The sequence below is a fragment of the Panicum hallii genome, chromosome 1 (assembly GCF_002211085.1).
Source record: "Panicum hallii strain FIL2 chromosome 1, PHallii_v3.1, whole genome shotgun sequence".
Lineage (NCBI taxonomy): Eukaryota > Viridiplantae > Streptophyta > Magnoliopsida > Poales > Poaceae > Panicum > Panicum hallii.
Window position 1 is genome coordinate 386,784 of NC_038042.1, and position 25,847 is coordinate 412,630.

A 25,847-nucleotide genomic window follows, 5' to 3' on the forward strand; every position below is an offset into this window, starting at 1 on the left:
GCAGGGGCTTCGGGACTAACATGTAAAAGCAGCTTGATATGATATTTAGGTCATCCGGGGTCGTAACTGTAAAAGGCGAGCCTACCCTATCTTTTTACCTACGGACATGGTATAGCTATAGCCATGTCCATCCATCCATCCACCCATCATCGACACAGCAGGGAGGGCAGAGTCGTAGCCGTCGTAGGCCATAGCACGCAGCTGCACTGTGCTAGAGTAGGATACAGCGGGGGAAACGGAGGAGCGGACCGGACCCCGTTGCAGTTGGGGCCCGCTGAGTGACGTGTCACGCCTTGATTGGACTAATGGGTTGACCGCCGTACGTACCTGAGGCTGAGCAAGCCCTCTCTCTTTCTCTCTCCCTTGTCACTGCCGGGTGCCATGTCCTGCCCGACTCCAGAGAAAGAGACTGCGAGAGAGAGGGGGAGGGAGAGAGCAGAAGATAAAAGAAGAAGAATGGTGCCTACGTGGGTCACCTCATCGACAAGACCGGCGTGCATGCCAGTATGTCCATGCACCAGAGGCCAGCGGCGGACCGGCGGATGGATGGACATGGATGCCGGCAGCCGTGCAGTGCTGGCAGGACGGACGGTGCATCGTCACCACAACCGCTGCTGCTGCTGCTTCTTCTTCCTCTCCGGTCATGCTGCATGTGTCGATCATCTATCTCTGCATGCATGCATTGCAAATGTATGCGTGCGGTTTGGATGGATGAGTGAGCGGCGAGCGACTCCAAAAGCAAGCAAGCAAGCAAGCATGCATGCATGCTACAGTAGTCTAATGGAGAAGAAGGAACCAACGCCGCATCCATCATGTACTAATTGTTATGTACAAAGCAACGCATGTATATATGGCCGGCACGGCTGCAATGCAACGTCCATCGGTCTCAAGTAGGTAGTTTCGGACGGGGGCACCTATATATCTTTAAGATGGTTAAGCAACTCACCTATAAATCCACCAAAACCCACCAAAGCTCCTATATATTGCACCAACATTTCGAAAATGTTGAACCAACATTTTTTATTTGTTGAACCTTGATATTTTCCCCCACCATCTTCTCCGACGATGGCGGCGCGGGGGCTAGCATGGGCGGTGGCGCGCAGGGCCGGCACGGGCGGCGGCAACGCTGCAGGGCGCGGGAGAGGCGGCGCGGGCAGGGGAGGGCCGGCGGCGGTACGGCGCGGCGGCAGCGCGGGCCCGGTGTCGAATCCGGGACCACGGGACTGCACACATGGCGTATATATTTTAGGATAAATCCGGGACCACGGGACTGCACACAAGGCGTATATATTTTAGGATAAGGGGTGGAATATAGCCCACGCCCTACATCAGTTGTAACTACTTACACCGTAGTAGAACTACTCGGAATAGAAGGAAACTAACTGAAATATACTCAGGTAGGACTACTCAGCTCGTATCCAGCTAAGGTTTCCATGTAACTCTGTCCCCCCAGACAATATAAAGATGGACAGGGACCCCCTCCAACAAGATCAACCCGATCAACACCTAAAATAATACAAACCACCACACAGGATGTAGGGTATTACACTCTCGGCGGCCCAAACCTGTCTAAACTTTGTGTTTTTCGCACCTTCGAGCTCCTGATCTCGGGGATACCCTACCTACAACTCACCATCTTAGGAGTATCCCTCGGTGGGCTTGGCGGTAAAACACCGACAGCTGGCACGCCAGGTAGGGATGTTCATCGAAGATCCATTGGTGAACTTGAGGACATCGTTCGACCTCTCCGTCGCGCTCCAAGAAGGCACGACATTCGCTAAACGATGCATGCAACTTCCGTTGTCACCTCGTCGACACCAGCAAGCTAAAGGCATCTGCACCAACATCCCATCACGATATCAACGAACTCGTCGATGATCTTGACGAAAATCAACTTTCTGATCGACTCGATTGCTGCTCACGCCGCAACGTCGACGCACCATTGCCGCTGACCTCGATGATGCGGCTCAACTTTAGCTCGTGCCCCAACGTCGACGCGCCGCCGCCGCGGACCTTGACAACGCGGCTCGGCTTCAGCTAGCGCCGCAACGCCGACGCACTGCCGCCAACGACCTCGACTACTCCGCTCAACTTCAACTCACGTCCCAACGTCGACGCGCTGCAGCTACGACCTCGACTACTCAGCTCGCGCCGCAATTACAACTGCTTCGACAAATAGGCAACACCAACGATTACTTCAACTACTCATCTCGACTAGAAACTTGTCAGAGACGAGTCTTAAACTATTTGGCCACTAGCTCCGCATGGTCAACAACTAGTCGGAATCAGCTCCAACTAGTCGGCTTCATCGACAAATCGCCCACGAATCAAAGCTACCCTTCGCCACCTACTTTTTGCGCAACACACATTCTCTTCATCGGCAAACTTGAAACCTCCAAGCCATGTCCAGTTTGGTCTGAGGCGGTTCAACCCAGTACCCTCTCCGCATTGGAAGAGGATTTGGATCATCTACTGTCACCCGGAGAAGGAGAAGCCACCGAGCGTCGGGGAGCTACTATTTCCGACAACTACTCGGCTTCGGCTGCTTATATGTCACCTATAATAAGTAACCCCCGGTCAAGCAAGTTTGAGCATCGGAAGGACATGAAACCCTTCAGATTTCTCAAATCAGGTCCACCACGATCCATTACCACACCCGGTGAACTCCCTTTTCAAAAAGGCAGACCCCTCCCTCCTTCCGACGACAAAGATGAGGGCCAGGTGGTGCGGAGTGCCAAACGCTTCGCGCCCAATCGGGAAGTGTTCACGATTCACGCCGGCGAGGACTGTGAAGGTCTAGAGCGGGCCCATCTAGACGACTACGGTGACTACCTCCTTGATCTGCTCGACGAAGACGTGGACATAACAATGGGTATTGAATTCCCAGACAGCATCAAGATAGAAGATGCAGATGACATCCAGAAGGAACGCTGTAAACTTATCAATGCGAAGCGCGCCGAACGCAAGCGTCGCGTGGTCGAGATGAACCAGCAGAGGAGCGGCAACCTCTACGACTCCTCCACAGGCGACCTTCGAACCATCATCAACATTGGCCGGGACGCTCGCAATATCATCATTGCTAGGCAGCATGAGCGCGAAGAAGTGGAAGCCTACAGCCCCACCCACTATCAAATCCCTCTCGACTACATGGAGACAACTTGGAAGTGCAAACAAAAGCTGGGGAACAAACCACCTCTAGAAAAAGACTCTCAGTTCGAAGGAACGATTCGAGAAAACCCTCCATGGGTGATGCCCGTGGCACCCAAAGAGTAAGCATTCCGCGTTTGAATGTCAAACTCTCCGAAGGGCCCTGGGAGCTTCGCAATTGAACGGAAGGCCTGCCCCTCGATTCCTCCGACGAAGAAGATGGGTGGATCGTCAAAAGCTCCTCGCCGGATCGCGAGGTGTTTATGGTTTTCATTGAGGAAATTCCATCCATGGAGGCAACCCGCCGATGACTATGTCGACTCGCAAGGACACTCGGCAACCCGCTGACGACTACTTCGACTACGAAACTAGTCGGGAGCGGGACTCACTCCATCAGTGACTAGTCAAAATTGATTCAGACTAGATGGGTCTCATCAACAAACCATCGTGGCTCCATTAACGAGCGATACAGCTTCATCGGTAATCGCCCACGAATCTTGATCGATAACTATCCACGCTTGTCTGGTTTCTACGCTCGGGAGCTGGGCGTGGTAAGGCACTCGGTGTGCTTTCGGCAGCTCCGCCAGGTCCCACGCTCGGGGGCTGGAAGCTGCGCAACCTAAACGGCTGCCCACGTGAAGCCTGAGTCCCGATTCAAGGACATTTTTCGGAGATCTTTAGGTAACTTATTTAACCATTGTCTTGAGTTTTAACGAGAAACAAGGGTTTTTTTTCCCAAAAAATCTGTTCAACCACTCGTTCAAGGAATCAATGAATTTACACAAAACAGGATCTTTGTCTGTTCATCCACATTTCAGCACCATATGAACTGTCTTGGCCCGCCCAAGGAATTCCTTCAGGCCAACCGAGGCATCTTCGCACTTCGCGCCAACCGACACATCTTCGCATGGCAACATACGACTTGTCTTGTCCCGCTCAAGGAACTGATCAACCCTACATGAAGGACCTCGTCGTCACTTCCTTCGGGATAACCGTGACGTTTTCGCATGGCAACACGTGAATTCTCATGGCCCGCCCAAGGAATCGACTAAGCTATCAGCAAGATTTATTTCTTCTTTGCTAATTGATCTCCAGTCACTTACCCACACTTCTAGTAATACTCTGTTTACTAGTTCTCAACTAGTACTACGTGTAGTTTACTGAGGTGCATCGCTCCCACACTTCCAGTACTACTCTGTTTACTGGCTCTCGACTAGTACTACGTGTAGTTTACTGAAGGGGTATCGCTCCATACTGCCAGTACTACTCCATTTACTGGTTCTCAACTAATACTACGTGTAGTTTAATGAGGAGGCATCGCTCCCACGCTTCCTATACTACTCCATTTACTAGTTCTCGACTAGTACTATGTGTAGTTTACTTAAGGGGTCTTGCTCTCATAACACTGCATTTACTAATTTCCGACTAGTTTTACGCACTGTCAGCAACCTCGACTCGTCTACCTCCCATGCTCGGGGGCTGGGCTCGATAGGGCACTCAGCATGCTTTCGGCGGATCTTTAAGCTCCCACGTTCGAGGGCTGGACGTCGCAAAACTACTCGGAAGATTCGTAGAAGGACCTGATTTAAGAGGCTTTTGAAGATTTATCTTGGAAAGATAATTGTTTAACCATTATTTTAGCGATTTTATTCCGAAATAAGGGATTTTTCAAATTTTTAACCTAGAGGTCTTATCTAGGCATTGACTCAAGGAAAAAGGTTTGATTTGAGCGGTGATTTAGGGTGCTTTTTGGAGAAGTTATTTGTTTAACATTTTTTCAGGGAATTCATTTTGAAAAAAGCGATTTTTGAATTTCTGAACCAATTTGCCCATCTTAACCATCAAATCTTTACCTTTATATATTGCATGCCACGGTTTTTTGGATTCTTTTTTCCAAACCTTAGGATTTGGATTCTAGGCTCGAAGGCTGCGGGGCGCGTGGCATCAGCGACTTATTTTTCAAATCTTTTGGAAGATAAGGACAGAAGACTCAAGACTAATTTGACCCTCAACCTGATTCTTCAAGTCAACCTAAGGCTCGGGGGCTATTCCATATGGAGTATGAGTTTAATCGTACCCCATATAAAAGAAGATTTGACAAGTACTCGGGGTATGGGCACCTCACAGCCTCGATGCAGCCAAAAAAGTAATTGGAAGACACCTTCAAGATGGAGTTCGGGAGAACTCGAAGACGCCTTCAGAAGTATTCGGAAGCCTGCAATACTCGACTACGAAGAGCTCGGGGCTTGTCAGACTCGGAATCACGGGACTGCGCACATGGCGTTCGTATTCTAGGATAAGGGGTGGGACATGGCCCATGCCCTACATCAGTTGTAACTACTCGTACTGTAGTAGAACTATACTCGTATCATAGTAGAACTAGTCGGAACAGAAGGAAACTATCTAAAATATACTCGGGTAGAACTCCTGAGATCGTATCGGGTAGAACCCTATTCCCCCGGACTATGTAAGGGCGGGTAGGGATTCCCTCCAACAAGATCAACCCGATCAACATCTAAGGCAATGCAAACCACCACACAGGATGTAGAGTATTACGCTCTCGACAGTCTGAATCTGTCTAAACTTTATGTTCCTTGGAACTTCGACTTTCTGATCTCGGCGACACCCTACCTATAACTCACCATCTCGGTGGTATCTCTCGGTGGCTTGGTGGTAAGGCAGCAACACCTGGAAGGAAGGTGCAGATGAGAGAGGATGAGGGTTAGGGTTTAAATGTGTTGATCCAATGATTGTACATGTTTGCACGAATCTGAAACACTGGAAGGTAGGGAAGATAAAATCTTCGGGAAGATGCATAGTATTCCCGGTTTCAGACTATTACGAAGGAATCATCCATCCTACGGTTGGCCCGTTGGGTCGGTCCTCTGCGATATGGGCCGCACCAGGCGCGCATGTTCTTGACTTGGTCCAGCCCAAATCTACCCGGCTGCCTGGTACGCGTACGTGGACCAGCGTGCAGCAGCTAGGCCTAGGCGGCGTCGGATCGATATGATTTTGAGCGCCTAGCAGTAGTACCCTGCAGGCCACAGCAGTTGCATTGCGTTGCCTTGCTTTGCCTGGTTGGAACAACGACAATGCATGCATGCATGATTGGCGACCATCTGTCCGAGCTAGGGATCGGAGTATGGAGTAGTGCATGCAGATGCAGCGGGTACGTGCGGCGGCGGATGCCTTGGATGCTTGATCGGTACTACGGAGTACTGCAAGCATGTTAGGCTCGCACTGAATATGACCATTTCATTTGTTCTTTCGCATCCGCCTCCTCAGCGCTGAAAATACTAGAATTTATTGATGTTAAAAAAATAATGGTCAAAAGGGCCAGAAATAAGATTGATGAGAAAGAGAGAGAGAGAGAGGGGAAAACGGCCTTCGCGCTTTGATCGGAGGCGCAACCAACTCATGGTTGCGACCCTCGGCACCAAATAAAAGAGGGGCTCCGGCTCGTTTTGGACCTAGCGCAGAACTCTAGCCAAAACACCGGAAGCATCACCACCCTTGACCAGCAAGCATGCCAGCCCGAGGAACCTCTCTCTGGCTTTTGATGATCCAGTGGTGTGCACATGTATCGGCAGCAGGCAGCAAGAACCATCCCTGCCTTGCCTTCATCTCTCTCAATGCAACAACCCACGCACGGATGGATGGATCCGATATTTGTGGTTGTGGAGGCATGCATATGCCTCCCCCCCTGCCATTGGTGCATATGCATACGCGTCGGCGGCCCATAACCTCTCCCGGCAGCGGCCTGGGGGGGGGGGGGGCGGGGCTCTGGGCTGCTGGGCTCAAACATGTTCTGGGCCTTTTCCAATGCACATCGTACCCCCACCCAATCAATTTCCCTTTTCTTTTGGATCGGCCCTGGGGAAGAAGAAGAAGAAGAAGAAGAAGATATTGTCACCGTCGTGTGTGCCCGCGTGCTGCGGCTTCGTCTCCTCCGGATAAACACAATCGAGGGGGGAGACCTCTGCTCAGCTAGGCCGCCGACTGACTGACTGCCCATGGCGTCGCCGCACCTCCCCTTCCTCTCCTTCCCCAAAACCCCGCCACCACCTCCACCGCTCGCTTCCCCAAAGCCTCTGACCCTCCACAGCCCCCTCGCGCTCCCTTCCCGCCCGCGCGCCACCCCCGCCGCGGCTCCCCCGCCCGACGCTGCGGGGGCCGGACCCGCCGCGCCCACGCGCGGGGACTGCTTCCTCGGCCGCCAGCTCGCCACCGAGGCCGCCGCGCGCGTCCTCGCGCCCGACGACGCCGAGAGGCGCCGCCGCCGCAAGGAGAAGCGCCGGGCCCTCGCGCGCAAGCCGTCCGGCCTCGCCTCCTGCTACGGATGCGGCGCGCCGCTGCAGACCGCCGAGGACGCCGCGCCAGGATACGTCGACCCCGCAACCTACGACCTGGTATGTATGCCTAATGCCTTGCCAGCCAACTTCTTCCCTTCTCCTTCGACTCACGCCAATCCTGCAAATCAATTGTTTCATTTCTCCTGTCACCAGAAAAAGAGGCACCATCAGCTGAGAACCGTTCTGTGCGGAAGATGTAAGCTGCTGTCTCATGGCCATATGGTCACTGCTGTCGGTGGCCACGGGGGCTATCCTGGGGGCAAGCAATTTGTCTCAGCGGAAGAGCTCAGGGAGAAGCTCTCGTACCTGCGCCACGAGAAAGCCTTGATAGTCAAATTGGTAAACAAGTCGACTGGTTCGGCCAACCTCAATGGATTGCTTGATTGCCTCCCCTCTGCTCCTTTCTGGTCACTGATTTGGCCTTTTATTCAGGTTGACATCGTTGACTTCAATGGGAGTTTCCTGGCACGAGTACGCGATTTCGCTGGCGCTAATCCTATTATACTTGTCATAACAAAGGTGCTTGTTTTCTGCACTCAATTTTCTTTTTTTTTGGTACCAATACTTCTGTTGCCAGTCAGTCAACCAAAGCTATTTTGCTATTTCTTTTGTAGGTTGATCTCCTCCCTAGGGACACTGATTTGAACTGCATAGGCGATTGGGTTGTAGAGTCAGTTGTCAAGAAGAAGCTTAAGTAGGAACATTATCCTTCCTGTTCCTCCCTTCCACAGTACTTCCATCAAATGCTTTTGCCGATATAAAATTGCATCTGTTACTTGGTATTTGCAGCGTCCTCAGTGTCCATTTGACAAGCTCAAAGTCATTGGTCGGCATCACAGGGGTTATATCAGAGATTCATCAGGAAAAGAAGGTCAGCATGTCTTCTTATTTTTCTGGTTACTGCAGTTAGATTACCCACTCCTAGGCCATACTCAGAATTATCATGTCCAATCATGTAGATCTTTACTTCCCTTGCCTGTTCTACAGTTCACAATTCTGACCGATGTTTCTTTTTGTATTAGGGCCGAGATGTATATATACTGGTAAGCGCTCCTCACTTCCACTTTTGTGTTGAGGGCAAGTTCTGTTGGGAGATACGTGCATTGTATTGTCTGCAATTTCTGCCATTTACGGAAACTTAACTTCATTACAGGCAATATATTGTCAGCCACCGTAGTTTTATTTGACCTATATTATACCCTATTGCAGGGTTCCGCCAATGTTGGGAAATCTGCATTTATCAGTGCTTTGCTAAGTAAGCCTTTCTTATCACTGATATTTAGCTCTTACCATATAAATAGCGTTGCTTATTATTTTCATTGACATGCTAATTGTTGGAGATTCTGCTGTTGTAGGAACAATGGCATATAAGGATCCGGTGGCAGCTGCAGCTCAAAAATACAAGCCAATACAGTCTGCTGTTCCTGGAACCACCCTTGGCCCTATTGAAATTGAAGCATTCTTAGGAGGAGGGGTATGACCCTGTTTGGTCTTTTCATTTTCTTAGAAGAACATATATGGATATAGCTGTGCGGACAATAAATTTAATATCTTGTGCTAACTGACCATTCCTAAATCAATATTTCTTTTGGTAGCATTCAAGAAAAAGTATTTCTTTCGGTAACTAACATAAATGCATCCTGATTTTTTAATCTTCTACTTAGAGATCCAGTTAGAAGTTTACTGACAAATCCTTGAATCTTTGCACAACAGAAATTATATGATACACCTGGTGTTCATCTTCACCACAGGCAAGCAGCCGTTATACATGCTGATGATCTGCCTTCCCTCGCACCCCAAAGTCGTCTAAAGGGGCGATGTTTTCCCGTATGTATATTTCATCCCCTGGAACACACGTTCCTTTCTCAAAACTTTCACACTAATCTTTTTCTTCAGAACATGATGTTATGTTCAGGCTAATGATACAGATGTTGAATTGAGTGGGAATTCTTTATTCTGGGCTGGACTCGTCCGCATTGATGTTGTCAAGGTACATAAACAAGCCCCACTTCGTATTTGAGATTTTTCCTTATCATGTTCTATTTCTCCCTTGCGACTTGGAAGTTGTAACTGACAATTGATGACGACATAGGCTCTTCCACGCACACGACTGACATTCTATGGACCCAAGAAGCTAAAGGTTAACATGGTCCCAACCACAGAAGCAGATGAATTTTACAAGGTATGCATATGCTAATTGGTATGACAGTTCATTGTTTAATACCAGTTAAATTTTCTTCTACTTGAAAGAGAGACTTGGTCCTCCATCTCATCCTGCTGTTCTACTTGTACCCCCATTCTTCTTCCCCTCTTTCTGATCACAGTCCTGAATCCTGTCCTTGCAAAATTGAAAACTGTATTCATGTTTCTGCCATGTGGCCATGCCTTTCATGCTATCACCTTTGATGTTCACATGAAATTTCTATTTGTGTATCAAGTTGTCTCATCTACTTATCCAAAATAAAATAAAATTGAGGCTCATCTGAAACAACGCATGCTTTCAATTCTGACCCTGTTGTCCATTTCACTTTTCAGACTGAAGTTGGAGTGACACTGACTCCCCCAACTGGCACGGAGAGAGCTGAAGGATGGGCGGGGCTGCAGGGTGTTCGCGAGTTGAAGATAAAATATGAAGAACTTGATAGGTACCGTTTGCAATTAATAGTGAAGCCATAGCATTACCCATCACTCATTTATGGTCAAAAGTACTACATCAGTAGCACATTGTCAGCTTAGCTTTCTTCTTTCACTGCAAAGATGGGTGAATATCTTCTCGGGATAACAAGAAAACTAGGAACGATTGCTTTCTTGTATAGTACTATTTTAGAAGCTGGTTCATTGATTGCTGAGCTGAAGGACCTGATCTTAAAAACGTCTTATGCAGACCTGCTTGTGACATAGCGATCTCTGGGCTTGGGTGGATTTCTGTGGAGCCATTAGGTGTCCCGTCAAACAGCGCGGATAGCAATGGCGAGGAAGAATATGATGATGGTGAGCTGCACTTGATAGTTCAAGTACCCAAGCCAGTTGAGGTCTTCGTCCGTCCCCCATTGCCTGTCGGTAAAGCAGCATCGCAATGGTATCGGTATCAGGAGCTGACAGAGGAAGAAGAGGAGTTGAGACCTAAATGGCATTACTGATACTGCTCCCCCTCCCCTCTTCTTGTAGTTGTAATTGAGTACGCTACTAGTACAAGTTTGTGTAGTCCAAATTCGGTAAACAGTAATGCTCTCAGGTGATGTTAGGATAAGCTAGTAAAAACAACAATGGATATTTAGTATTCAGGATACATTTGACATTGGTGAAATAATGATGTGGATCTTCATACGTGGAAAAAAAAGAGAGCAAGCATTTGGAGGCTAATATGGTCCAACAATTTTCCATTACCAAAAAGTTAACAAAGTTGACAGACCAAGGGCTAAGTTTTTTTTTATATAAAGCCCAAGAGCTAAGTTATTGTTAGCAATATAATAGCCAGAAGAGAAAAAAGAATAAATTTCAACAAGAAGCCAACAACAACAAGGGTTACATTCGGCCATACAAGAAGCCAACAGGAAGCGTATTTCAAGCATTGCGCCAACCTTTCTCCTTATTCCTCGTTGGTTCCATTGGATCCGTCCGCTGCACAAACGCCGCACCACCATGGCCGACGCGCCCACCAGCTCCGGCGACTCGCCGCCCCCGCAATCCCCGCCGCCTGCGCAGACGGAGAGCGGCTCCATATCCTCCATGGTCGCCTCCTCTGCCGCCTCCGCCGCGGCCGCGGCCGCGGACTTCACCCGCTGGGCCGAGACCTTCGGCACCGAGAAGGCCGACGCCGCCAAGGCTGCCCTAGCCTCCGCCGCCACCATAGCCACCTCATCCGCCTCCGCGGCGGCTTCCGCTTCGTCCACGGCCGCGTCCTCCGCCTACGCGGCCGCCTCCGACCTCACCCTTATCGCAAAGGTGCGCCATCTTGATCTTGGCACATTCCCCTCGCTTCGATCTAGGCACAAACTAGCAAAGCTCAAGCCTTCTACTATCCTGTTCGCAGGAGGAATTAGAATGGGCAAATAAGGAGTACTCCGTTCACGAACAGATGGTGTTTGGCAAGATCAAAGGTACCATTTTGCCGCGCAAAGATCGTACATTTATGGATTTTTGATATATTGTCACTTTGATGGTGGTTCTTCTTTGTTGGTGAAATTAGGCTATTCTTTTCATTTTTCTTCAAGCATTGAATGTGTAGTACTGGTTGCAGAAGGTGTTGTCATGGCGATAACTCATCCAGGCATTGCTGCAGGCTCCGCAACCCTTGCAGGGATTGTGCTGTTCAAAAGTAATATGTTTTCCTGCAACTTCTTTTCTTTGTGATGCTGTATTGAATGGGTTTCACCTTTTTGCATTGGATGGTTCATCGTTTCTATTTGCTACGCACAAAGTAATTTGGCATTTGCATTTGAATTCTACACTCACTGACACACACTGCACTTGAAGAACATTGAAGTCATTATCACCACATGCTAAACCAATTTTTTTCTCTATAACATGAATAGACTTTCAGAACTCTAGGATTGATACCTTACTATATTCCTTACAATTGATTGAAATGTTTTCAGACCTTAGTGAATCAATGCATGCATCTTCTTAGAATATGATATGGATGTCGTTTTCTATTTTTTGCCTCTATAACTTGAATAGACTTCCAGAACTCTAGGATTGGTTCCTTACTATGTTCCTTTCAATTGAGTGAAATCTTTTTCGACCTTAGTGAAATCTTTGTTTTCATGAAATCTAATAAAACTACTTTTTTTTTGTTGCTGCTGCTGCTATTATGACCGTTGTGAACTCCAGTTCAAACTATCCATCCTATACTTAGCTGCCTAGTATTTCATGGCACACAGTTCCAATGTAGTAAATTTGCTGATTCAGTGGAAATTATTTGAAGAAAGCTGAAATTGGATCTTTCTATACTATTTAATTAAATATGTATGAATCCTTGCAGGGCCAAGAAGCTATCTTATCCAACGAGTCCAGCGCATGTTTGTTAGCAAGGAGGTAAGACTCTATATCAGTTTGTTTTGCAACTTCTTTGATAGATTCACACTTTCCAAAGATAATTCATCATCTTGCATAGAAGTTGCCATCCTCTTACTAGATGACTGTCTATGCACCTATGACTGCATGCTTTATATTTACATTCTAGTGTTCAGATGCATTTTTCCTGTTGTTTCACTAGAAATTTGAACAGAATTCATGAAGTTCATGTAGGGAGTGGGAGTCAAAATAAAATCAATTATGATGCTTGCAAGATTATTTTTTTCTTATAAACGGTAAGAAATAGATTGTTGTCTAACATAAGTTTCCATATTGTAGACCCTACTTTCTGGCATACAAGCTGAAGTGACTCACATGAGGCAAACTGTGAATCTTGTGTCCAATGAAAGCCAAAAGCTGATGGTAATTATTTTTTTTTGAAGATAATTGAACCAATTGTTACAAATTTTTTTTTTGTCTATTTTAACTTCTGATGCTAGAAGAAGAATCAGAAGTTAAAATAGACAATTTTTTTTTGTAACAATTGGTATCTAGGATCAATGCTTCAGAAAGATGGAGACATTGATGAAGATGTTAGGCATAGAATTTCAGCCGGTTGGTTGAAGTGGCGGCAGGCTTCTGGCGTCCTCTGTGACAAGAAGGTGCCACAGAGGCTAAAAAGTAAGTTTTATAGGACGGCGATTCGCCCGGCGATGCTATACGGTGCTGAATGTTGGCCTACAAAAAGGTGACATGTCCAGCAACTGAGTGTAGCAGAGATGCGTATGCTGCGTTGGTTCTGCGGGCATACAAGAAGGGATAGAGTCCGGAACGAAGAGATTCGAGATAGGGTCGGGGTGGCACCTATCGAGGAGAAGTTGATTCAACATCGGTTGAGATGGTTTGGACATGTTCAACGGAGGCCTCCCGAGGCGCCGGTGCGTAGTGGAGTTTTAAAGCGGGGTGATAATGTAAAGAGAGGTAGAGGTAGACCTAGACTAACTTGGGACGAGACGGTTAAGAGAGAACTTAAGGAGTGGAATATCGCTAAGGAATTAGCTATGGAAGGAGCGCTTGGAGATTAGCAATTAACGGACCTGAACCATGACCTTTGTTACTTTTTGTTTAACCCCTAACTCTTCCTTTGGCTTGTGCCCTTTTTGTGTTTCTTATTCTTGTTTTCTGTGGGTTTCATCTCTAGCCTACCCCAACTTGCTTGGGACAAAAGGCTAAGTTGTTGTTGTTGTTCTTGTAACTTCTGATGCTAGTCATGGCTGGTTTTATGCATATGGAATCCAGGATAGAGCAGCAACTGCTGAGAAAAGATTTCAGAAAGGATGGAATACACTCAGGCATCTCACTCTATCAACCCTTCTATCATTTATTTCCTTTCTTATTGCTCTAATATAACATGGGAATACTTTCTGCACTATCAGAGAAGAAGGGCGTGCCATTCAGCATGAGTTGAGCGAGATTAGTGATATTGAGAAACAAGCAGTTGGTGTGCACGAATTTCTCTAGCTATTACTGTTTTGTGCCATGTATGAATTTGCATTTGATGAATTGTGTCTTGTTAGGTCTGAAGGGCATTCTTGATCAGCTTCCCAGAGCACATGCATCCGAATTTCGATCAGAGGTTAGTAAATCTGCCTGTATCTTTGGGCAGGGTGATCTTCATAGGAATTGATGTGAGGCTTTTTGTAGCCACTTAGAGTTTTTAATGACACGTGTCTCCTAATTCTGTATTCTGAAATATGGGGGTAATGAAGCCTTTCCTTGGCAGCCTTACTAGTTGCTACTGGCATCAATATTCTGTGCACAATAATGAATTTCTTAAAAAAGTATTCCATTTTTATGTATGAGATGTGTATTGTCGTTGGGCCTCTCAGAGTCTCTTATATCGAGAATTACACCTAATTTTCTTGAGGTTGTCTTTGTTATTTTCACCTACATGAGCTGCTATTTCTTGCAGCTAAAAGTTGCATTTAATACAGAACAATTCCTTTGGGCTTTGAAATATGCACTTGTCATTATATACATAGCAATTTATATTTCACCGAATATTCCTGACCACTTATTACATCTCATGTACTGAGTACTTTTATGTCTGTGCATTAAATATAGTTTTATGCCTCTCCGCAACAAATTGTGCATATCCTAGAGATGGATGGCCATGACCTAAACTTATAGCAGAGATTGTTTTTCATGCTTTGCAGATATCTGGCCTAGCTTCTCAGGTTAAGAAGGAGAAGCGAGTGCTTAATGCCACCCTCTCGAAGATTGTGAATTACGGTGTCCCTATCTAACTGTTCCAGGATCCATTCTACCGGATTTTTGTGAAGGAAGAGAATTCATTCCCATGTCAATGGTGAATGTTATACTGCCGACTTGGTTTCGGAGGAAGGGGGAAGCAATAATGTTTTGTCGCTCGCGCAGACCTGCAAATGTGCTGCCGCCTAATGTTGCGGAAGCAGCAGTATTCAAACCTTTGTAACAGAAGACACTCTAATATTTTTGCCATCGACATGTAACATGTTCACGGCCATCGGCAGGCTTACCCATTTTTGGCTTTTTGCCCTCTGCATGACGACATTTCCCGTGGATGTGACAGAAAAAGGTGTAATACTTTGTTGCTTCGTCCGTGGTTCTCATGAATCAAATGTTTGGAGTTAATTGCCATTCGAATGAAATTTTTGGGGGCTGAAATCATGCGAATTTCTGACCTTCTGATTTCTGTGGGTGATGAGACAAGCGATAATAACAATGCAATTCCTCCTTTCGCCGTTTAGTCATTACTGTCTGTGCTTGGTAACATTGTTGACAACAAACACATCCCGTTCAAAACGAAAAAACACATGGATCTCACACGGTTGATTTGTACAAATTTTGCCAAAACCGCTTGACTTGGGCAGCGTCAAGCTTTGGCCTCCTTTCAGGCAGCGCGGGCCTCCTCTCCTGCCAGCTCCCGCAGCGCCGCCGCCCCCGCGCCACGCCTACAGCCCCCGAGGGCGTCCCCTGTCACCGGGGCGGGAGGGAGAGAGATGCCGCGCGACCGCGACGAGCCGCCCGCCGTGCGCGTCTACACCGTCTGCGACGAGTCCAAGTAGCGCCACCATCCCTCCCTAACCCTACCCACTTCCTTCCCCTTCTTCTTCCCCGCGTGACCCCGCTGCTTGGTCTCGCAGGTACCTGATCGTGCGCAACGTGCCGTCACTCGGATGCGGCGACGACCTCGCCAATCTCTTCGGGACGTACGGCCCAGTGGAGGAGTCAGTCGCGCCTTCTTTCTTTCTCCTCCCGCTCCCGGATGTTCCCATCGGCCCTGCTTGATTCCCCCTTGGTTTCTTTCAGGTGCAAGCCCATGGATGCCGAGAATTGTGAACCCTACACCGACGTCTTCTTCATCAAGTTCTCACAGGTCAGCAACGCCAGGTGACTGATTTCATACAACCATCTCTGTCCATTGGCATTCTCTTTCCACCCATGTGGTGTGCTGATCTAGCGGTAGTGCCTATACTGCATCATACGTGTACCAATTGTATTGTACCTCACGTGTTCGTCAACTGTAAGATCACAAGGTAACGAAATTGCCCCATGTTTTTCATGACATACCAACTGCTGTCATTGACAAGAATGATTGAAAGATGTAGCCTGCAGCCTGTTGGCCATACATATGCTTCATCTTTGTTCAAGTTAGGACAATATTCTTAGTGCTCCATCTTTGTCCACCAGGCTTCAAGAGTACAAAATACTTAGTGTCTTATCCAAACACTAAACTCGACTGGCTTGCTTTTTTTTTTCTGCACATAAAATCCACATATTCACTGGAAGCTGTAGCTATGAACATTTTGAACCATATATGTTGATTAGCTTCACCTCACCTGGCCCACTTGCTAGTGATAAAGCTCAAGCTGATCGGCTGCAACTATTGACAGCTTTCCTAGCAGTAAAGTCCAGAGTTAGCGGTTTCCATTTGAAATACGAAATTGGTGCTCTGATGCTGCAGGTTTGCAAAGAGGAAGCTCGATGAGTCCGTGTTTCTTGGCAACCGGCTGCAGGTGACCTATGCGCCTCATTTTGAGAGTCTTCTCGATACCAAGGAGAAACTGGAAGTTAGGAGAAAAGAAGTGCTTGGCCGAGTAAAATGTGTGGCTCAAGTTCAAGTATTATGACCATTGCTAATTTATTTGCGCTGGTGGCTTGAATTGAGATATTTGCTTCCATTTTCAGCATCTGCTGCCAGACCTCAAGGGACTTCTCAGTATTCTCTACCTCAGGGATCATCTAATGGAAATCAGCATCAGATGAATTCCAACAAGAGGTTAGCATCCATACATTGGTTTTGCTGATTTCAATATAACTTGACCAATTACGCTGTTCACATTTTGGAACACATGCCCTTACAGTTTTACTGTTCTCTGAGACAAGGGTATAACCATTGGTTTGACTGTGTTTTTAAAACTCATTTCGTTCATCTTCAGGGAGTATGTAAAGACAATTCATGCTTCTCATAGCGGTGATCCTCGTTTCAGTCACGTGCCCTCTAACAAGGTATCTCGTAAAAAGATGTTTAATTGATTATCCAGAAGTCATTTCTTGTGGAGGTTGACCATATTTTTAAGGATACTATTACATAGTGCTAATGAATCAACTTTGATCAACTAAGGTATGTAAATGTAATACTAGAACACAAACATCTTTGGATTAGCCCACTTAAGCAAAGTACATGATAAGGACCAACCTGTAACTTTAGTGGATATCCTGCTATGCTAACATGCAATAGTATCCTTTTCCTTTTGTGGGCTGTGGTTTCGTTTCCTTAAGTTTAATGCTACTTTACCAATATGTGGAGAATTAGACACTTTGTTTGTAGGATTATTTTCCATCTGAGTCGATGAACGCAACTGTAAAGCTTGTCAGAGAGAAGCTTGATAAGGTAAGGACTATCCTTACATTCTATCATTTGCCATACAATAATTATGCTGATAGCTAAAGGTTTGCTCCTTGAAAAATATCAGATACAATCTGGTGGTGATAATTCCAATGCTGCAGCTGCATCCAAGAAACCAAGAGTAGATAACCGCAGGCGAATTTGATATTACTTGAAACCGCAGAAAGTTTTGTTTCTTTTTTACTTTTGTCCATTTTCTATTTCATTTACTAGTGGGTTGTTAGCTATCTATGTTACAAGGGAGTGTTGTACTAGTATAGGGTTAGTGTAACGGTGACTCATTTTTAATGTTAGCAAGCATTTGTATGATGACCGATCTTATGAAATATCTAGTTTTTTTCCTCGATCAATTACATCATAATTGCCATATCTATATTGATGTCACCACTGGTTACAACTTACAATGAGAGATCATCGTTGAGACATGCTTGTTGCTGGGCATTGCTCGGCTTATTGCATTTTACCCTTCCCGCTTTCACATCTTATTTGCAAACATTTTTGTTTAATGGTCCTGTACCATTGGTGATCTTCCGCTAGGGGCATAATGTATCATGCGCGGGAGACGTTCTCCACTTTTATTTAAGCCTATTCAGTCGCTCATGTACTCTCCTAGTCATCCAGGGGATGGGATCGGGGATTTACTATTTTCTGCTAGAAAATAGTTGTAATTGCAATGGTCTAAAATGACTAATATTTGGATGATGACGATAATTATATACCTACAAGATTTATTTGGATCGTTAGATCTTCGTCACCATTTCATTTAATGGTTCTCCTTATTTCTTCTACCTTTAGCAATTTACTTTTGATCGTCTACCACCCTTGCCTTGCCTCACTCTTCTTATTTTCAGTGGCTTCCGAAACGGTTACACAAAAGTTTGAAGTTTGATGGAGTAAAAATATAAAAGTTGTTTTTTGTTATAATTAAACGAGGAATGAGTGATAAAGGGGAGGTGAGAAAAATTCGCGGGTTGGAATACACACGAAGCATAGCTAGCATACGCTACGCAAGCGAGAAGAGAGAGAGAGAGAGAGAGAGGTGGCGCGCTGCGACGTCGGCTGTCGTGGTCGTGACCGCAACCGCCCCTCCCGCCTCCTCCTGCGATCCCGATCCGCCGCTCCGCCCGCCCGCCCGGTGAGCCTCCGCCTCCGCGTCCGCCCCCCCATTCCATTCCATCTCAATTGAGCGCCAGAGCCAGGCACCAAGCAGCCAACCAACCCTAGATCCACCCCCACTCGGATCCGCCCCCGCCCAGAGAGATCTCCCTGATCCAATTCCTCCCGCATGGCCTCCTCCTTTGGCCCCGACGACCAGGCCGACGCCGACTTCTTCGACAAGCTCGTCGACGACGACGACGCCCCCGCCTCCGCGCCCGCCAACTCCGCCTTGGCTCGCGACGTCTCCGACATCAGCCTCGCCGACGATGACCCACCTACCCTGCCACCCGCCCCCGAGGCGGCGCCTCCGGAGGGAGGGTCACCGGGCTCAACCAAGGCCGGCGCCGGCGTCCACACCACCGTCAAGCAGGTGCAGTGGGCCTCCTTCGGAGGCGGCCCGGATGATGGCGCTGATCCATTTGCTGAGCTCTCGGGAGGCGCCGGCGACGACAGCTTTTTCGGGACCCAGACCCCGGAGACCTCCGAGGGCACCTCGGATCATGACTTATTCGGTGGGAATCAGAGCTTGGCCGCTCCGGTGACGGATCAGGACTTCTTCGGGGGGACCTCCAGCTCCAATCAGAATGTGGACGGCCAGCTTGAGAGGACCGGCAGTGGTGCTGTGGATTCAACAGATCCCAAGTATCTGGAGGCCATGTACCCCGGATGGAAGTATGATGAGGCAACGCAGCAATGGTACCAGGTTGATACTTTCAATACAATAGGGAATGCAGCTCAGTTGGTAGACAATAGCAGTCAGAATCTACAGCAGCAGCTTGACGCATCTTACCTGCAGAATTCAGCGCATGCAGGGCTTGAGACCATTGCTGAGGAGGGCACTGCCACAGCTGGTGTCTCAAGTTGGGGGCAGGGGGGTGCCTCAGAGTACCCACCCAACATGTTCTTCTATGCAGAATACCCAGGTTGGTACTTTGATACCAACACCCAGCAGTGGCACTCGCTTGAGTCATACCAGCAGGCTGCCATGCAGGCTGGAACAGCTAATGTGGTTCAGACTGGTGCAAACGATGGTGCTGTTGTGACTTCTGTAGGAACAGGCTATAATGCCAAACAAACTGAGGACCCTGCTGTCCACAATCCGGTGACCCAACATAACTCGTTCACGAATAGTTTCGCTCCTCAGAGCCAACGACAGATGACTGCTGCGTTTGGTAACACTATGCAATCTGAAAGTGCTACAGATAATAGCCTGACCAGTAGTTTCTACGGTTTTGATCAACAAGCAAATGCTGAGACTAGTAGTTCCTCTACAAGCCAACAGGTTGGTTTTAACACAGCTGAAACTGTTACAGATCACTATGGTGCACACAAGGGCTTTGAATCAAGCCTTCAGAGTGGTTATAGCTCCTCTGACAGTCAACAATCCAGTTACAAGGCGGTTGAACCTTCCACAGGTTATCACGCCAGTTATAAAGCGTTTGAACCTGCCATGGGTCGCCAGACCAGTCACAATGTGTTCGAACAGTCCGCAGGTAATCAGGGAGGTTACAAGGCGTTTGAACCTTCCATGAGCAACCAGAGTGGTTACAAGGCATTTGAACCTTCCACAGGTCACCATAGTGCTTCCAAGGGATTCATGCCTTCCACTGGTCACCAGACTGGTTACAAGGGATCCGAAGCTTCCACAGTTAACCAGGCCAGCTACAATGAATTTGAAACTTCTACAGGTTACAATACCAGTTTCAAGATATTTGAGCCCTCTTCAGCTCAACATGCTGGTTACATGGGTTCCCAACCTTCTTCAGGTCATCAACCAAACTACTTGGGATTTGACACTTCTGCCAATCACCAAGGTTATGTTGATGTCAATGGTGCTGCGGATACTCAAGGATTTGTCCCAATGCAAAGCACATACCATGGTCAGAACCAAGCAAGCGCAAACCCACAAGGGCACCTGTCAAAAAGCTATTTGGGTACGGAGAACTCCATGAACTTTAATCAGCAACAATTTCTGATTGCAAATACCTCAAACTTGCAGTTTGGCCACTCTCATGATGGGAGGTCATCAGCTGGACGACCACCACATGCCCTCATTGCTTTTGGGTTTGGAGGGAAACTTATAGTTATGAAAGAAACCAGCTCAATGACCACAAACTTTAACAGTGGAAATCAGGTACCCCAATAGTTTCCTTTGTAAAACATTTTTGCAACAAAGCAGCATCACGTATATTTTTTTAGGTGACTAAAATATTTCTTTCTTATTTCTTCTTGCAATTCAAGGGGAACTCTAGTGGCACAGTGTCAGTCCTTAATCTATCGGAGGTGGTTTTTGATAAAGTTGATCCTTCAAGCATCACTAATGGCAGCACATTTGGTTACTTCAATGCTTTATGCCGTCAACCTGTCCCTGGTCCTCTAGTTGGTGGAAGTGCTTCATCAAAGGATGTGCATAAGTGGCTTGATGAGATGATTGCATGGTATGAACCTTCCTCCACTGAACTCCAGAGAGGTGATACTCGCAAGTTGCTTATTTCATTGCTGAAGATACTGTGTCAGCACTATGGAAAACTTCGTTCACCTTTTGGGGCTGACCCACAAGAGGTACTTCTTCTCGTACTCTATTATGTTGCAGCTATAATTGTATTGTTAGTTTATATACCTTCTCTATTTTCTGACATGTCCCCCTTTACTGTCCTTGTTGATTTTCACAACTGACATCAGAAGAGTTAAATATTGTGCAATGATAATTTTGGCATAGCAATTTATCACTAACACATACTGATTTCGAGTTGTTGGATGGTGTAAACCAACACCAAAGTTGGATAAGCAACTAAACCTACAGATTAATATATATTCATATAATCTGGAATTTTCTTATGAGCAATACTTCACCCACGTAAAGCTCTAAATGCCTGTTATTAGTATTCTCACGTTGAACTTTGTTTGATTTCATCTTTTTTTCACGTTTCATTATGAGCTAGATCTACTTTTGAATCTGTGCAATTTAAAAATTATGCCTAGCTTTATTAATTGTACTTATCTTTTATATTAATTCTTAATAGGAGACAGATGGCCCAGAAATGGCAGTAACTAAGCTATTTTCTTCATTTAAGAGAAGTAGTGTTCATATGGGGGATTATGGATCAACTGTTCACTGCATGAAAAATATTCCCTCAGAAGGTCAGATGCAGGTAACTTTTATTTGAACTAGATATTCCTTTTTTTCTGGCCAAATGTCCCTTCTTGAGAGTACTATCCTTTTAGGCTGTTGCACAAGAGGTCCAAAATCTTCTAGTTTCTGGAAGAAGAAAAGAGGCCCTTCAGTATGCCCAGGGAGGTCAACTGTGGGGACCTGCAATCATACTGGCTTTACAGCTTGGTGATCAGGTCTGTTTAACTTAAAACGACTCCCTTTTTGTAATCTAACACATTGCTTGAATTTCTTGTCTGGTTTTCATTTCCAAGCTAGTTTCATAATCCTTTTTTCTGGACTGGTGGTACAGTTTTATGTGGATACAGTGAAGAGAATGGCTCACTCCCATTTTGTATCTGGGTCACCTCTGCGAACCCTATGCCTTCTCATTGCTGGACAGCCTGCAGATGTTTTTAATGTAGAGAACAATGTCAACAGCGACTATGGTACATCCCATCAACCTATGGAGGTACTTGCACAGTTAATGAGATTTTCAGTTCTTAGTTGTCTTATTATTTTGACCAAGTACTGATTATATAATTCAAAGTTATAGTAGCAAGTCTCTTACCATTTTTGTTATTGTTTTAGTGCAGTATCATGACTTATGGGTATCGCTTATCAATAATTTTCATGCATTTCTGTTTACTTTGCAACTCTGTTCACGATTTTTTTTTTGAGACAGCCTGGTCCTAATGGTATGTTGGATGATTGGGAGGAGAATTTGGCTATTATTACTGTAAACAGGACAAAAGGTGATGATCTAGTAATCACCCATCTTGGTGATTGCCTTTGGAAAGAGAAAATTGAGGTTTGTATCATATGTATTCGTAGATTCAGTCTCCGTACTTTTTTCCCGTACGTGTGATCGAGAGCATTACACACAATGGGTGCAGGTTGCAGCTGCTCATTCATGCTATTTAGTTGCTGAACTAAATATTGATTCATACTCGGAAAGTGCAAGGTTATGCCTCATTGGCGCAGACCACTTGAAGTGTCCTCGAACCTTTGCCAGCCCTGAAGCCATTCAGGTTCGGTGCTGTCTGTTTACCTGCAAAAGATTGTATATAAAGTAGGTATTCACTTATTCACTGTCTGATATCTGTAAAATGCAAACAACAGAGGACAGAAGTATATGAATACGCGAAGGTGCTTGGTAATTCTCAGTATATCCTGCTACCCTTTCAGCCATATAAGCTGATATATGCATACATGCTTGCGGAAGTGGGGAAGATTTCTGATTCTTTGAGGTAGGTTGTTGACTCGTCCATAACAAGCAAATGACTTGGTGCTTTCCCTAGTCTGTACTTGTACATTGTGAACCAGTTGAATATTAACTTCTCCAGGTATTGCCAAGCATCTTTGAAGGTGCTGAAAGCCTCTGGCCGTGCCCCTGAATTGGAGGCATGGAAACAATTGTTTTCTTCGCTAGAGGAGAGGATACGCACTCACCAGCAGGTTGGACCATGCTGTTTAGTATAATGCAAATCCTTTCTTGGGGTTCTCATGCTCTATCTTCCTTGGTTCATCTATCATAACCCATTTTCTTTGCTTGTTTTTTTCATAGGGTGGATATGGCACAAATCTTGCCCCAGCAAAACTAGTGGGGAAAATTTTCACCTCGCTTGATAAATCTATATCCCGCATGATGGGTACACCATCTGCACCACTTCCACCACTGCCACATGGATCTGTTAGTGATAGGGAGAGCCATGCTGCGCCTGCATCTGCAAAATTTGTAAATAGCCAATCGGTAATGGCCATGTCATCGTTAATGCCATCTGCTTCAATGCAATCTATGACTGAGATAGCAGAGAATAGTGGCGGCGCTGGCAGGAAAATTGCACACAACAGAAGTGTTTCCGAGCCGGACTTTGGTAGAACATCAAAACAGGTACTTATGAAGAGAAACCTTAAGAGGGATTAGTTTCGGTTTGTTGATATTGATTTTTCTGTTTTCATCTCTTCATTTCATTCTTAAAATTCTGACAGGGTGCCGGATCAGATGGCACGCAGAGCAGTGCATCAGGATCGGGCAGTTCTCGGTTTGGTTGGTTGGGCTCCACACTGCAGAAGACTATGGGATTCGTGTCAAAATCCCACCGTCAGGTATTTGCTGACTATTATGAGACTGGAGTATCTCCACTTCTTTGTTTGGCTTGTCTTCTCTCTATGCAACGCTAACCTTAAGCTTTCTCTCTGTTCTGAAGGCAAAATTAGGGGACCAGAACAAGTTTTACTATGATGAGAAGTTGAAGCGGTGGGTAGAAGAAGGTGCTGCAGTTCCTGCCGAGGAGCCTCCTCTACCTCCACCTCCAACAAAACCGTCGTTCCAGAATGGTATGCCAGACCATAAGTTGAATGGCCTCATGAGTGGAAGCCATGCTCCCAATGGAGTCACAGAATGGAAATCCTCAAATTCTTCCGAGCAAGGTTTGGGGATGCCACCAATTCCACCTAGCCAAAACCAGTTTTCTGCTCGGGGACGTATGGGTGTCCGGTCCAGGTAATTCAACAGTATAGTAGTATAGTCATTTATTCTTGATTAATTTTTTTATACTGCTATCTAAGGTATTAATTGGAGGACTGATGGCTTGTCTGTTCCTCACTTTAGATATGTGGACACATTCAACAAGTCTGGTGCATCTGGAGCAGTGCCATCGTATAACAAACCGGCTGCTCCTTCTGTGACACCACCAGCAGGTGCCAAGTTCTTCATGCCAACCGCACTTGCTTCTGATCAGATGGTGCCACACCAAGCAGCAGAGATACACAGTGAAACCATCCATCGGGACGAGCGGTCAGCCTCACCGCCAGCAGAAACATCATTTTCTTCACCCCCACCATCGGCACAATTTTCAGCACCAATGTCGTCAACAATTCATCGTCAATCGAGTATGGACAACATCTCCACCCCATACCAAGGATCTGGGGTGTCATCGTTAAGCAGCAACAGCTCATTCTCAAGATCACGAGCTGCATCCTGGAGCGGGACATACTCTGAGCAGCTTAGTGCTTTTGCGAGCACTAAATCACCCGAGGGACAGACCATGCCGTCACCACTCATGCCCGGGAAACCGTCGCACAGTCGTTCCAACAGCATCTCATCTGTGCAGTTGAACGGATTGACAGAGGATCTTCATGAGGTGGAGCTCTGACTGGCAACTGCTCAGCATGAACGTTGCGAGTTATGTTTTTTACCCAGACACAACTATGGCAAACCCGGATCATTCCTGAACCCCGAAGCGGGTGAAAGAGAAAGAAGTTTCCCTTATAATGCTGCTGATCAAGGGGATGCCGCAAGCGGAATGGACTTGTGCGAGGTTGCACGAGATCCTGGAGACCGCACTAAAGCACGGAGGTGCATCAGACCTGTACTACTAGAAATGCTGGTTTTGAATATTTTGTAGCTATATATGTTGGTTTATGTTTTAGAGAGAAGGGCAAGAGTTGGGTGGCCCTTGTTTACAGGTAAGAAGAGAAGCAGCATGCAGGTGCCCTTGTACAGATGATCTGCCCCTACCCAATTTATTGAAACGCAAGCAAATTCACACCCCCACTCCATTTTGTTTTTTTTTTCCCGTTTTTGGAGAAGGATAGGAGAAGAGCAGGCGTGTTCTAGTGTAAGAAGACATGTCTAAGTAGAGTGGTGTTGTTATAGTGTACTGTATGTACTTGCCCCCATACCATATGTTATCACCGTTTATTCTTTGGAGACGAATCAATTCTTTCATCTTAAAACGATTGCCCCCCCAGTGCTGCCTTGTGTTGTTCCCTGGGTGCTGGCTGATGTGATGTGACAGGTGGCAATTGTCTGCTCATATGTGATGTCGACATGTTCTTCAGGTCAGACCTTGGATGTGCTGTGGCCGCATCTTTGAGCACCATCGACAATGTTGATATTCTCATTCTCTCTGGCAGGACTTGGGGAGGGGATGCCAAGTCGTAGTGGTGTTCTTCCTTTCCTGGAGGCCAAGCCCAGGTTGCCCGCCTGCCCCCAACCCAACCCAACCCAACCCAACCCACCTCCAACTAAAACAAACACGAGCACATGTACACACACACATAT

The 25,847-nt window shown here is 46.5% G+C and overlaps 4 protein-coding genes across 6 annotated transcripts; all 4 read left to right on the forward strand.

Moving 5' to 3' along the window:
* Positions 1 to 7,063: 7,063 nt before the first annotated feature.
* LOC112884304 (putative nitric oxide synthase) lies at positions 7,064 to 10,865 on the forward strand. The gene is made up of 13 exons (XM_025949684.1): positions 7,064 to 7,559; positions 7,656 to 7,841; positions 7,935 to 8,021; positions 8,117 to 8,196; positions 8,292 to 8,373; positions 8,525 to 8,545; positions 8,712 to 8,757; positions 8,858 to 8,976; positions 9,216 to 9,329; positions 9,418 to 9,492; positions 9,595 to 9,684; positions 10,038 to 10,147; positions 10,387 to 10,865. The coding sequence occupies exons 1-13, from the start codon at positions 7,164 to 7,166 to the stop codon at positions 10,640 to 10,642; spliced, it is 1,662 nt and encodes a 553-aa protein (XP_025805469.1). The 5' UTR covers positions 7,064 to 7,163; the 3' UTR covers positions 10,643 to 10,865.
* Positions 10,866 to 11,004: 139 nt separating this feature from the next.
* On the forward strand, positions 11,005 to 15,208 carry LOC112884314. Of its 2 annotated transcripts, none has more exons than XM_025949695.1 (9): positions 11,005 to 11,447; positions 11,536 to 11,602; positions 11,743 to 11,820; positions 12,487 to 12,539; positions 12,858 to 12,941; positions 13,818 to 13,870; positions 13,955 to 14,019; positions 14,096 to 14,154; positions 14,735 to 15,208. In XM_025949695.1, the coding sequence occupies exons 1-9, from the start codon at positions 11,145 to 11,147 to the stop codon at positions 14,822 to 14,824; spliced, it is 852 nt and encodes a 283-aa protein (XP_025805480.1). In that variant the 5' UTR covers positions 11,005 to 11,144; the 3' UTR covers positions 14,825 to 15,208. The 2 variants fall into 2 exon arrangements, with proteins under 2 accessions (XP_025805480.1, XP_025805485.1); XM_025949700.1 differs by having other exon boundaries at positions 11,746 to 11,820.
* Positions 15,209 to 15,312: 104 nt separating this feature from the next.
* LOC112884327 (RNA-binding protein 48-like) lies at positions 15,313 to 17,822 on the forward strand. 2 transcript variants are annotated; one of them, XR_003227092.1, is made up of 8 exons: positions 15,313 to 15,621; positions 15,704 to 15,787; positions 15,870 to 15,950; positions 16,525 to 16,664; positions 16,749 to 16,839; positions 17,000 to 17,069; positions 17,377 to 17,454; positions 17,537 to 17,622. XR_003227092.1 is itself a non-coding variant. In XM_025949709.1 (8 exons), exons 1-8 carry the CDS (start codon positions 15,560 to 15,562, stop codon positions 17,612 to 17,614), a joined length of 669 nt encoding a protein of 222 aa, XP_025805494.1. In that variant the 5' UTR covers positions 15,339 to 15,559; the 3' UTR covers positions 17,615 to 17,822. The 2 variants fall into 2 exon arrangements, 1 of the variants encoding a protein (XP_025805494.1); XM_025949709.1 differs by having other exon boundaries at positions 15,339 to 15,621; positions 17,392 to 17,454; positions 17,537 to 17,822.
* Positions 17,823 to 18,754: 932 nt separating this feature from the next.
* Positions 18,755 to 24,936, forward strand: LOC112882929 (protein transport protein SEC16A homolog). Its single transcript, XM_025948130.1, has 13 exons — positions 18,755 to 20,761; positions 20,869 to 21,189; positions 21,651 to 21,779; positions 21,853 to 21,975; positions 22,092 to 22,250; positions 22,464 to 22,589; positions 22,675 to 22,809; positions 22,901 to 23,028; positions 23,125 to 23,236; positions 23,346 to 23,672; positions 23,771 to 23,887; positions 23,989 to 24,284; positions 24,393 to 24,936. The coding sequence occupies exons 1-13, from the start codon at positions 18,755 to 18,757 to the stop codon at positions 24,934 to 24,936; spliced, it is 4,524 nt and encodes a 1,507-aa protein (XP_025803915.1).
* Positions 24,937 to 25,847: the final 911 nt, after the last annotated feature.

Bases quoted from the DNA above. Each gene is read 5' to 3' on its own strand.
- LOC112884304 (XM_025949684.1), top strand. From the start codon at position 7,164: ATGGCGTCGCCGCACCTCCCCTTCCTCTCCTTCCCCAAAACCCCGCCA. The intron at 8,197-8,291 runs GTAGGAACATTA...TGGTATTTGCAG, and splicing joins GTTGTCAAGAAGAAGCTTAA to CGTCCTCAGTGTCCATTTGA. The intron at 8,977-9,215 runs GTATGACCCTGT...TTTGCACAACAG, and splicing joins AAGCATTCTTAGGAGGAGGG to AAATTATATGATACACCTGG.
- LOC112884314 (XM_025949695.1), top strand. From the start codon at position 11,145: ATGGCCGACGCGCCCACCAGCTCCGGCGACTCGCCGCCCCCGCAATCC. The intron at 11,603-11,742 runs GTACCATTTTGC...TACTGGTTGCAG, and splicing joins GGTGTTTGGCAAGATCAAAG to AAGGTGTTGTCATGGCGATA. The intron at 14,020-14,095 runs GTGTGCACGAAT...GTGTCTTGTTAG, and splicing joins TATTGAGAAACAAGCAGTTG to GTCTGAAGGGCATTCTTGAT.
- LOC112884327 (XM_025949709.1), top strand. From the start codon at position 15,560: ATGCCGCGCGACCGCGACGAGCCGCCCGCCGTGCGCGTCTACACCGTC. The intron at 16,665-16,748 runs GTGTGGCTCAAG...TTCCATTTTCAG, and splicing joins AGTGCTTGGCCGAGTAAAAT to CATCTGCTGCCAGACCTCAA. The intron at 17,455-17,536 runs GTAAGGACTATC...GAAAAATATCAG, and splicing joins TCAGAGAGAAGCTTGATAAG to ATACAATCTGGTGGTGATAA.
- LOC112882929 (XM_025948130.1), top strand. From the start codon at position 18,755: ATGGCCTCCTCCTTTGGCCCCGACGACCAGGCCGACGCCGACTTCTTC. The intron at 21,780-21,852 runs GTAACTTTTATT...CTATCCTTTTAG, and splicing joins CCTCAGAAGGTCAGATGCAG to GCTGTTGCACAAGAGGTCCA. The intron at 23,237-23,345 runs GTTGGACCATGC...TTTTTTTCATAG, and splicing joins GGATACGCACTCACCAGCAG to GGTGGATATGGCACAAATCT.